This window comes from Cygnus atratus, chromosome 11, assembly GCF_013377495.2.
Source record: "Cygnus atratus isolate AKBS03 ecotype Queensland, Australia chromosome 11, CAtr_DNAZoo_HiC_assembly, whole genome shotgun sequence".
NCBI classification, from domain to species: domain Eukaryota; kingdom Metazoa; phylum Chordata; class Aves; order Anseriformes; family Anatidae; genus Cygnus; species Cygnus atratus.
This window is the reverse complement of record NC_066372.1, coordinates 6,961,778-6,973,981: the sequence shown is the minus strand read 5'-3', so window position 1 is coordinate 6,973,981 and position 12,204 is coordinate 6,961,778. Positions and strand designations below refer to the sequence as shown.

The window sequence follows — 12,204 nt, the reverse complement described above, 5'->3', positions numbered from 1 at the left end:
GCTGTTGATGCAAGGATATTTTGTGTACCAGTGCTGTCCTCTTGCCGTAGGTGTCATTTATACATTCGACCAACAGGAATAGTAGAGGGTCAATTCAGAGAGTCCACGACTTACATTACCTGGAGAGAAGAGCTACATAGAAGCAATGAAGTAAAGTGCTTGTTACAGTGCCCAGCGGCTGAGATGAATTTCTTGCCTCTAATAGTCAGCTCAACAGCTGTACCCGATCAACTGAATTTTATTTCAACATCTGGAGAGGACTGGGATCCTGCCTACATTATCCACCTTTATCCTACTCTGACTATGAGGAATCTTTTGCCGTACTCCTTGAGATATTTACTTGAGGTAGGTTATTCCATGGTTCTGTTCTGAAATGCTTTCCTTGATTTTAATGAAGATTAGCATACATTTAGAACCGGAGGTAGAAGTAGTGTAGAAGATACTGAATGCTTTTTATTGTATTTTTTTTTTTTTGGTAAATTACAAAGTTGGCTGATGGATTCGCCCTGGGAATTTGGGGGATTTGTTATTTTTTCCTTTGGATCTACTTTGCCAGTTTCACTTTGCTCCTGAAATATTAATCCTGTATTGGATTGGTCTATCTCTTAAATCCTTCTGAGATCCTGTTCACGTATTGCAGGATAGCTTTTGTTTCACAGGGAGAGATGTAAGGAAAAAAAGCCTGAAAGTACAGGTGCTTTTCTTCTATGTAGAAAGACAACTTGTCCCTGTTCCAACAGTGACACTTCACTGAGTGCTCTTGTGAGGCCTCCCATGCACAAATCAGAGGATTTCTTTGCAGAATCCTATGCAGATGTTCTTGCTCTACTTCCAGTATCTTCTGTTTCTAATACATGTTTTCACAGAAAAAGCTGAATGATTCTGGTAAATAGAAATGGCATGAGGATCTGCAGCTATCATCCTAGTTTGTTCTGTTTGGTCCTGGTCGCACAACTGGCTGTCACATTCATTTAGATCTTCCTTTTGCTTCTGTCTGCTGTAGTAAGAGCACTATTACCAATTTTCCTTCCCTTCACTCCACTTCAGTACCTAAAGTCAAAGAATGTAGAACATCATGCCCTTGCCTTAAATAAACTAGTAATTCAAATCTGTTTCTGAAGTAACTTCATCTGTAGGTGAGCTTATAGTCTTTGTGTCCATCAACTAACCAAGCCTGGCCACTGCTCAGTAAGGTATCATACACTTTTTTTTAGCTAAAATGAGGAAAGCTGCTGGTCTGAGGTGCTGCTCCCTAAGGAGAGCTGTGGTACCCAGCAGTATGGCACAGCTGCCAGATTCCTGTCTTGTGCGTTGTTTCATGTGAAATGTCTTGGCTGTGCATTTGCAGCACAAAAAATTCCGTATTGTACCTAGTAACATTGCCATGGAAATGAGAACTCATTGCCAAAATCTACTGGAAGTCATGGAGAAAGGAGGGAACAAGGACAGGGGATACATTGGAACTCATTTGTCTTCCTGAAATCTAGTATTGTTTAGTCTTTACTGTCCTGCAAGAAAAGTGCAGTTGATGTCAGGTGGTTCATAGGATTGAGCTCAAATGAAAGTGATTGGGAGTTGGGACATATGGTACTAAATTACGTAAAGCACGAGTACCCTGAAAGACAAGAAAAACACTGTTTTGTGAATACGCACGTTTTACATGTTAAAAGCTTAATTTGTCCCTTACAATTTTTACTGCAGGGAACAGCAGAAGCCCGTGAATTGCTGGAAGGGAGTGCTGCAGATGTATTTCATTCCAGAATCGCTGGGGAAATAATGGAGCTTGTCTTGGTAAAATATCAAGGCAAAAACTGGAACGGACATTTCAGAATTCATGGTGGGATGCCTGAATTTTTTCCAGTGTGTTTCACCTCCGATTCTGCAACAGTGATGACAGTGGACATTTACATACACACCAGGAGAATCGGAAGCCGTATGATCTTGTCTGTGTTCAGTCCGTATTGGATAATCAACAAGACTTCCCGTGTTCTCCAATATCGAGCTGAAGACATTCGTGTGAAGCATCCAGCAGATTACAGAGATATTGTTTTATTCTCCTTTAAGAAGAAAAATATTTTTAGTAAAAATAAGGTATGCTTATTTTAGGTGATGGTGGTAGTGCTATTAAAATCCTTCTTTGAAGCTGAAAACTGAGCTGACCTTCCCATTCCAGTCCATCTACACTCTCAGGAGAATTTTGTCTAAGGTTGGAAGCTGGGTGACCATATAGAGTGGGTAGGTCCTGAATAGTTAGTGGGTACCTTCCCAGCTTACCTCCCAGAAAATTCTTCCATCTGGTAGAGGAATTTAAAGGACGTATGTAAGATGGAAGTAAATATACCTGGGGAGGTATGTTCCAGTGAACGAAGAAAAATCACAGACTTGTCTTAATCACCTAGGTGCTTTGACATTTAACATGCACAATGTTAAACCATACTTCTTTTATATTGTTTTGGCATGGCATTTGCATGGTTAAATGAAGAGTACTGTGGTAAAAGATACTTTTTTTTTCTTTGTAAAGTGACCCTTCTTCCCATTTCATTGTATTTTTTTCACCCAACAGTAATTGAAGCAGTTGAAGAAACAGTCTTGACAAGGTGTTACTTTGATTCTTTTAATTCCACTTCCCCTTCCAGTTTGTAAAGCACTACAAAATTGTATTTTTTTCCATCATTGTGTGTGCTCTCAGTAACCATAGTCTGTTACTACCTTTATTGTAACATCTTTCCCAGACATCAAGCATAGACTAACAAATCACAGTATGAATAATGATACTACATGCTTAGGCTTATCTTAATTTATAGAAAGTTTTAAAAGCACTTAAATGTCTTCTTAGTACTGCTACATGTGATACAGAAGCACTCCATAATGCATGAACTCTAAAATTAATTTATTGAAGCATTTTCCATGTCCTTTCTTTTTTTTTTTTTGTGTAGATCCAGTTATGTATTTCAACAAGTGCATGGTCCAGTAGCTTTTCCCTTGATACTGTTGGAAGCTATGGATGTGTCAAATGTTCGGCTAATAACATGGACTATCTGGTAAGAAAGCTCTGATGTGTTTTGTGGGGTCTCTTGAGGCACTTTTGGCTTGATTTCTTTCTTATCTTCATTTTGAGGCCTTTGTTTCACTACTTACGCTGCTTTTAAATCATGGAAATATTTAAGGTCTTGGCTGGTAATTCTTAAATAAGTAAGGTCTTGGCTGGTACTCAGATCTATGCCTGGTGACAAGTAGTTTCACCAACAGAAATTCCAGTATGATTTGTCATTGTGTTTTACATAGCAAATGTCTAGTATTAGGCTGTTGGAAAATATACGAACCTTGATAGTGGAGACAAAAGAGTTCATGTTCTAAACTTGTAATTGTTTGGGACTGTTTAGAGCCTCACTCTAAACAGTGGCCAGCTTTGTTTAAACTAGTCTCCAAAGCTAAGCAGAATAAAATTTGCAATTTATTCTGCTTTTGGAAGCACAGCGCTGAGTAATAGTGTAGAACTTCATTTCCATGTACTTTTTCATTGATTTCTTATGATATGATCATTTTAGGTTGCCTTGATTTACAGCAGAGGTGTACAGCAGGACTTTTCCCTGCTAAGCTGATACTCATACTACAGCTAAAACTGCTTGTTTAGCATTGTGCTAATCATATTGCAAAGTGCACCACATTTTACTGCATGCTTCTTTGTCCTCCTATTGCAGGTGTTCAGAACAGGAGTATTCCGTGTTAGCCTTTTTATTTACTGTCACGTTGGCTTTCCTTTACTTCCATTCTGACTTTTCTTTGAATCTTCATGTTAGTTGTTTGATCAAATTGTCCTTGTTCAACAGGTTGGAGTTAGCATCAAAATGAGTAGTTTTAACCTTACCAGGATAGTTACATTCACTCCATTCTACACAATAGCAAACAAATCTTCTCTGGAACTAGAAGTTGGAGAAATTGGTCCTAATGGCTCTTTTCCAACTAACAAATGGAATTATATCTCAACTTCGGAGGTAATATTTCTGTTTGCTTCCTTTGGGCGTTATCATAGATGAATAGCTGGTCTCTAGCTGTCACCTAAGAAAATAAGGTTTCTATAAATGCTCCATCTTCTCTGCTGGTGTGATGTGGATGCTTCACACATCTCAGGGCAACATTTAGATAATTTACTAAATTTACTTGTTATATCTCTTAGTAGAGATGAGGGTGACAACTGGAGCATCTGAATAGGTGTCTCATGCAAGATTGTTTACTACTGTTTACTATATTAAACCTATTCAAACTGTTCAAGTGCTTATTTCTTGTTTTATAGTGTCTTCCATTCTGGCCTGAAAACTCATCTGGTCAACTTTGTGTAAGAGTAGTTGGCTATGAAAGATCATCCAAACCATTCCTGTTTAAAGCCCCAGATAATGGTACTCTGCTGAGGCTGGAAGAATTGGTGAGACTGACTTTGTGTGGTCCATTTTTAATACTCTATTTTACTTTTGTGAAATTGAACTTAGTACAGCTTGATTCCCCAAGTTGATCAAGATGGAAGCCTTGTACTTTAAGGTCCTGGTGCATTGCACTTCGGTACTCTTTCATAAAAAAAAAAAAAAAAGGGCTTTCAATCAAGTCGACAGTATTCTCAGTGTTTTCACAGTTGTCAGATTCAGTCAAGATGATCTAGTTTTGACAAGCTTATAGGAAGCTGAACATCTCTAGTGCTATTAAATTAAAAATGAGATACTATGCTTAAAACATTCCTTTGCAGTGAGTGTTTCCTAGGTGACTTGATTTTCTTTTAGGTATCTGAAAATACAGTATCTGTCTTGTTTTCTTGATGATCTAATGTATGTTCAAGATGGAAAAAAATATGGCTGAATTTATAATTGAGTTAGTAAAATCATAATTCTTTGTGAATTTAACCTCTCTTAGTATTCGGGAATGTGTATGTAATTGTGGCATGTTCAGACAAGCCTTTGGAGATAATGCTTCTCATAATTAGCTGAGATACAAATGATGGTGAATATAACTTACCTCTCTAAGTTTGAAGCAGCTGGAAAAATTGTTTTCAGAGCAAGATGTCAACATTGATCTGGAGTTCTATTGGCACACTTGTGTATTTTATTTAAGCAGGATCTTGAAAGCCATTAAAAGAAAGGGTCAATGTGATTTGTTGGGAAGTTTAATCAATAGAATTTTTCTGTGCAGTGATTGCTTTGTTAATAAACTATCATTATTCTTGTCATACCTTTAAGAACTTTGGTACAGTTGTCTAGACTTTTATCTTAAACCTAAGAACTTTGGTACAGTTGTCTAGACTTTTATCTTAAACCTAACTTTCATTTTTATAGCGTGAATAGAAGGGAATGTCTGGCTATAGTTTTTACTGAACTTACTGAATAAAGTAATTTTTAAAATGTTATGCATCTAATTTTAAAAGCCATTTTTGTTATAATTGGAATATAATTTTGAATTAAGTTAAACCTACAGGTAGCTTGTGAATACTTCTAGTGTCTTAATTGTGCCACTGACCTAAATGCTTGAGGTTACTGTTACTAGATAATGAAGATTGTTTCCTTTTTTTCATTTGTGAAAGACCTATGAAAGACAGATATAAAAGTAATAATTCAGTCTGTTCTAACTTGAATTTATGTATAGAACAAATACTGAATTTTCTCTCTAACTTTCTCTTCAGAATGGGGGCTTATTGGTAGATGTGAATGTGTCTGAGCATTCTACTCTTATAAGCTTCTCAGATTACCATGAAGGAGCTGCTCCGGCTCTAATTGTTAATCATACTTCATGGGACTCCCTCAGATATAAACAGAGGTATGTGAAAGAAACAATTCATCATTAGTTGCTTAACTAGTAGATATGCTTTGAGAAGAAAGTAGTTCTCTTTTACCATCATGGTGAAAGGTACCATAAAAAAATATCATACGCTTCTGATGAAGTATTTTATTCCTGATTTTAGTCAGCTTTATAGTTTGAGAAAGTGGAAAGAGTATAGTAGTAGTATAGATAGATAGATCATAGTTCACAGGCAGCCTAGCTACAGCTGGTCTTGTTTGGAGCTGGTAGCCTAGACCTTTCATGCCTCACGCCTAGGAAGCTGTAGTAGTGGAGTATATAGCGCCACGAACTATACCACTTAAAGCAGTAGTCTTAAACAGCAAATGCTATTGTCTTTCTTACTATTATTTTTTTTTCTAACTGCAGTGGATTACAAGAGGAAATGGAGTTGAAACCAAAGCAAGTATGCCTGTTTGCATGGACAGATCCAACCAAAACAAGAAAATTGACTTGGGGCTACTCCCAAAGTTTTGGTGAACATGACCTACTGAAGGTAAATCTCAGAAGGGGAGAAGTAAATACTTAAACTGGTCTAGGACTATAACAAGCCTAAAAATTTTCCAAGAGAAAGCATCTTTAGTAACTTCTCATCTCTGTCTTGTCCTGCAGGAAGTTTTTAAGTCTAATCTCAAGTAGCAAGATTTTAGGTATTTAGATTAACTAACTGCTGGATTTCAAACAATCTTCAGCCTGTGTTTTCAACATTATTTTTGTGGATATCGAAGAAAAATACAATTTGAGCTCTAGAAGTATCTAAATAATACTATGGATGACTAATAGATCACTTTTCTAGCAGTGCTGCATTCAGCTTAAATAGTTATCTAAAGCTGGAGAAAAACCCTTACTGGTTGTGAGTGTAGCCTTCTATGGGAAATGTTTGCATGGAGAAAAAACTGAGTTGCTCAGTGAGAGCTATTTTTGTGCTCATAGCTCACGCTATTAAAATAGGCCAAGATTGGAACTGGGGGCAAAAGAGCAATGATCAAGTTGGAAAACGAATGAAGGGATGGGGGAAAACAACTAGAAGGAGAGGTAAATCTAGGATAAGACTGAGCAAGTATTTTGTTAAGGAATGGGGAAGCAAGCACTTACTGTATAGGCACTTTCTTGAGTCAGAATTTTTACATGTACTTTAAGATGGTTTCAATTTGCATTAAAACTGTTTTCCTCGTTATATCATTATGGTTACATTCATGATTGCTTTGGGCTTTTGAGGAGTGGATTTTAACTATCTCAGTTTTGACTCAAATTAATAAAGAAGAAATCTCTGCATTCGAAATGCAGAACTTTTTAAAATCATTAACCGTTTTTACTGCTTTGCGGTATGTGATTTAATTAATTCTACTCACATGACTTAATATTCGAGGTCATTTCTTTTGCTGTGAAGACTTTGTTCCCTAATCATTGCCAGTGTTCTTCTCATCTGTAATTATTGCTGGAATGCCTACACTTCAAAAGGAAAAACAAACAACAGCAACAGCAACAAAAACAAATAACAAAAAATACCCACCCTTCTTGCCAGTGCTTAGAATACAACACTGCACTAAATCAGTATGATAAAGCAAACTGAATCAACAAAAAATTATTATTTTGGTTCTGGTTTGCATGTGTGACAGTAAACTTGTTTATATACATACAGCAATATTATTCCTGTAATATACCTATAAATATATATATATTTTTTCCAATACAGGATGAATGTGGCCAATTTCCATATAATGCAAATACTCAGATACACTGGGTTTCTTTCCTGGATGGACGCCAACGAGTGCTGCTGTTCACAGATGATGTTGCATTAGTTTCCAAAGCATTACAAGCAGAAGAGATGGAGCAACCTGATCAAGAAATAAACTTGTCAATTCATAGTCTTGGACTTTCTCTTGTTAACAACGAAAATAAAAAAGAAATCTCTTATATAGGAATTACTAGGTACTACATATAGAAGCCTAAAAATTCGTTTGAATAATCAAAATTTGACAGTCAATTGTAATTCTAGCAGTACAGTTGAATTGGTGGGAACATCTTTCCCATGAGATCAGTATAAGTGGAACCTCTTAAGCAAAATTAAGTTCTGCCTTTATTCCTATTGTGCAATTTGATTAGGATATAATTGCTCTATTTCTTAGCTTCTATAAAAAAGTAAGTAGTATTTTTTTCAAGCCTGAAAAATGAGGATTATATCTTTTCACATGGTTTGTGTGCATAAGAAAGGCTTAAGTACTTTTAAATTGTAACCTTCTTGTGTGTCGTGCAGCTCTGGTGTTGTTTGGGAACAGAAACTGAAGCAGAAATGGAAACCATTTAATCAAAAACAAATAAACCTGTTGGAACAAGCCTATCAAAAATATCTTTGTAAGAGTGCTTTCCAAGCTCCAGGTTGGCATAAACTAGACAACAATACTGAGGTATGATTTGAGTTTCAGTATTTAAATGACTGCAGTACCTGAACAACAGTGAAAACAGACTTATGTGTTGCTAGTTAAGGATAGATGACCTATTAAGAGAAACACAATATGAACAGCAAACTTTGCTGGAATAGTTTTCATATTCTATATGGAGTATCTTGTTTTGAGGTAATACTGAGGCAATGTTGAACTATTTTCCATAGTTTTATTAGGAAGTGACAGATCATGTTTCAGGATCAGGTTAGAAACATCAACTGGGAACAGAGCTGCATGTAAACATCTCTAATTATACCAGTGTGAGATAACTCGTTAGTTATCTCTCTAGTTATAATTAGTTATTATGACACAGAGGTACTTGATTTGAACAACTGAAGTTGCAATGTAACATGCTTCTCAAACTAACTTGTGATTTTCTTTCCTTTCTGTGTGAATACTTGATGAGAGTTATTTCAGTAATTAATGGTATCACAAAGTAATGAAAATCCAGGTGTTACTAATAATGTGTTTTTCTTTACCCTAAAGCTTAATTAAATGATACATCATCTCTGCATTCTTATTATTACCAGGTGAATTTTAGTAAAGTTCCAATGGAAATGCGTCTCCCAGTTAGATGTAGCATCCGACGTAGCTTCCTGTCAGGAATTCAGGTTGAATTCAAACAGTCACCTCACCAAAGAAGCTTACGAGCTCAACTATATTGGTTGCAGGTAACATGTTTCATCATGTTCTACGTACTAAAAACTTGAGATTTTTATTTTATTAATTTATGTGCATGAAGAGGCATCTCCGAATCTTATGTATGTGGTTCTTTGCTCTCTGATGTGAGGGTAGTAAAAATGCTATGAATACTCATTCGTGGGAAAGTAGTGCATTCCATGATTTCATTTCGTATGGAAAAAATCACACAAAATTGTGGGTTACTGTAAAGCACGGTGCTATAATGAAAAACAATTTTTTGCTGTTTTTAGAAGAAGGAAAAAACAAAAACCTTTTTCAAAATGTATTGATCATAGCTTGTGTATTATCATGTAACACCATGTTCTAGGTAGTGTACCTACAGATTCAAACCTCTTAGTGTAGAAAAGCCATCTGTCTACTGGAAAGTAGACAATAGAAATCTAAATGCTCAAAACCAGTATCCAGTAATATATCAGTGTATCAGAGTTGAACAGTGAATTAAGGTGCGCTACTTTTCACTGTTGACTTTTTTCACCGAGTCAACATATACCATCAGTTTCAGACCCTCTAAATGAGTCTTTGAGCATGAAACTCTATAAGCATCCCTCAACCATCTGACCTTTTACAAGTAAACAAGTAACATCTTGAAATAATTTCAGCAAAATCTTTCTTGCTTTTTCTCCTTCCCCCAAAATGTGAATGACATTCTTCTTGACCACAGTTTATTTAAAAAAAAAAATAAAAAAAATTCAAGCCTTCTAAAACTGCAGTGGTTTTTGATTAAAATGGTCTTTGATTATTGTGTCATTAAAACATGGCTGTAATTATGCGATAATTTAGGTTGATAATCAGTTACCAGGATCAATGTTTCCTGTTGTGTTTCACCCGGTGGCCCCTCCCAAGTCAATTGCTTTGGATTCAGGTAAGTAAAAGCCATTAATGATACCATCCTTATTCAGTATTGAAGGTAGTAGCTTGGCAATTTTTTTATATATACTTACGTATATTTTTTTTCAATTCAGAACCAAAACCATTCATTGACATCAGTGTCATCACTAGATTCAACGAATACAGCAAAGTTCTGCAATTCAAGTGAGTTTAGCAGTGTGTAGTAATACCTTAGAGATTTTAAACCTTTTTAGAAGTGAACCCTATTTTAAAGGTCAAATCGTCTTATCCAAACAACTCTTGACTTGAATTGAGTTTTAAATGTCTCTAGTGAAAAAGCATCATTCTAAAATAAACTTACTTTTAGAGAGTAAGGACTGGCCTGGTTAAAAAAAACTCGTACAAAAGTTAAGTAATTGGGATGATGCACCTTCTACTACAGCATCGGAAGTGCATGTCTGCCTGTTTGCCTTATAGTGCTGGGTTTTTTTGGTGCTCTAACAACAGACAGCTCATACAGTCTCTAATGTAGCTCAAGACTGTATTTTACTGTGAAATGTATGTTCTGTACTTAATATGTCTGTGTCTTTATTTGAGTTCTTGCCCTATGAAGTGAGATGAAAGTATACTGATGGTTACTAATGCAAGTTTTTCTACCTAGTTTATACTGATAAAATGTTTGAGGATGGTGAATTTTAATAAAATAAATACTCAATAATATGCCTTCTGGAGAAAGGCTGTTGACTAAGAGGAATACATATGCTGTTTAGGTGATACCAGTGGAGCATATAGAATTATAACAGGTAATTGGTGATGGTTAATATTTTTAAGGTAAATTTTGAAAGTGTTAAGATATGAATAATCTACAGTAAAGCAACACACAGTTTCATGTGGCTGGCAAGCTCTCCTAACTATAAATATACAGTAAATACTGTAGACAGTCTTACTATGCAATATTGCATAGCGAAACTTACAAAAAGCATGTGGTATTTAAATGTGTACAAATACACACTTTTCCTATTCCTGTTCTAGATACTTCATGGTTCTTATTCAGGAAATGGCACTGAAAATTGATCAAGGCTTTTTAGGAGCACTTAATGAACTTTTCACTCCATCTACAGATCCAGAAGCTGAAAGGCAAAGGGTAATGTATGGGAGAAATGAATTTTTGGCACAAGAGATCCTTATGGACCTATGTGATTTCTCTGAATATGTCAGTGAATATTGCATTTGAGAACAGTGAGTAAAGGGACTTTTAAAGATAATTCTTAGTGAAACATGGAGATTTCTGTTGAACATTTGGGGTTGAGTATTTTTAATGGACAAGTTTGAGTAACTGATACTGCATTATGTATAACTATTTTGTTCTTGTAATATTTCATTAATTGTTTGACAGATGTTTCAGCTGTAGCTAGAAAGTGTTACAGGTGGTAGATGAAATAAGCGTAGGGTATGGTGGTCTTTTAACTGATTCATGTATGTGTTCACAGTGTCTTCTGCTTTTTGTCTTTAGGGAGCAGAAGACAGTGATTTTCATGGCTTTGACTTAAGTCTTTTATTCAGATAGTATTCAGAATAACCACATCTTGCATTTGACGCTAGTGTGCATAGGAGTCATTCTCACAAGCTTCTTTTTCTAAGAAATGTTACCTTCAGATGTACTGTCTAAAATTCTGATTTGGCAAGGAAATACAGAAAACGAAATAAACTCACAAAGTGTGTTATTTTACTAATATTTCTGAAGTAATACAGAAATGGCACCTTTAGTGATTGAGGAATTGAAGGGCATATCAAGTACTATATAAAAAAAAAAAAAAAAAAAAAAAACAACAACCCAAAACCTGAAAAGTCTTTCAGAAATTTTCTTCTCCCTCACCTCTCCATTTACACATTTGAAGAAGAGAGTTAGTGTAGTTACAATTTCTTATACAAAAGTAGTTAGTCCATTCCCAGTTTTGGAGGTGCTGGCCCTTTAGTTGCTAGCAATTTTATTGTATTTGGATATGAGTATGCGTTCTGCTGGTTTTTACTCATATATATGTGTATATATATATATGTATAACATGTACATATTTGTATATTATTTGTGCTGTTATGTATGTTGATGAAATAACCTTCTGTTCCATTTTCTTTTTTTCTGTATTAAAACAGTCTAAATTAATTCAGCAAGACATAGATGCACTTAACACCGAACTAATGGAGTCTTCCTTAACAGACTTGTCAATGCTGAGCTTCTTTGAGCTTTTTCATATTTCTCCAATTAAGGTATGTAATAGAGATAATTTGAGTTAATAAAAGACTGTAAATGACTTCTTAATTCCTCACCTTTTGGGTAATTGAGTTCTTAATACTGTCTTTGGAATTGGGATTTTTTTATGTTCTCTGGAACTTAATACCTCATTGGAAAACT

General features: G+C 35.4%; 1 protein-coding gene across 1 annotated transcript in view; it reads left to right on the top strand.

Annotated features, from left to right (window-relative positions):
• The window catches only part of VPS13C (vacuolar protein sorting 13 homolog C), an 89,720-nt gene that overhangs the window by 59,720 nt on the left and 17,796 nt on the right, over nt 1–12,204 (top strand). The window contains exons 58-71 of the mRNA XM_050712971.1: nt 51–345; nt 1,702–2,091; nt 2,937–3,041; nt 3,831–3,995; nt 4,295–4,423; nt 5,666–5,799; nt 6,190–6,316; nt 7,517–7,752; nt 8,078–8,228; nt 8,795–8,935; nt 9,747–9,828; nt 9,929–9,998; nt 10,827–10,938; nt 11,946–12,059. Of these exons, the coding sequence (XP_050568928.1) occupies nt 51–345; nt 1,702–2,091; nt 2,937–3,041; nt 3,831–3,995; nt 4,295–4,423; nt 5,666–5,799; nt 6,190–6,316; nt 7,517–7,752; nt 8,078–8,228; nt 8,795–8,935; nt 9,747–9,828; nt 9,929–9,998; nt 10,827–10,938; nt 11,946–12,059 (2,251 nt within the window). The remainder of the gene's footprint in view (nt 1–50; nt 346–1,701; nt 2,092–2,936; nt 3,042–3,830; nt 3,996–4,294; nt 4,424–5,665; nt 5,800–6,189; nt 6,317–7,516; nt 7,753–8,077; nt 8,229–8,794; nt 8,936–9,746; nt 9,829–9,928; nt 9,999–10,826; nt 10,939–11,945; nt 12,060–12,204) is intronic.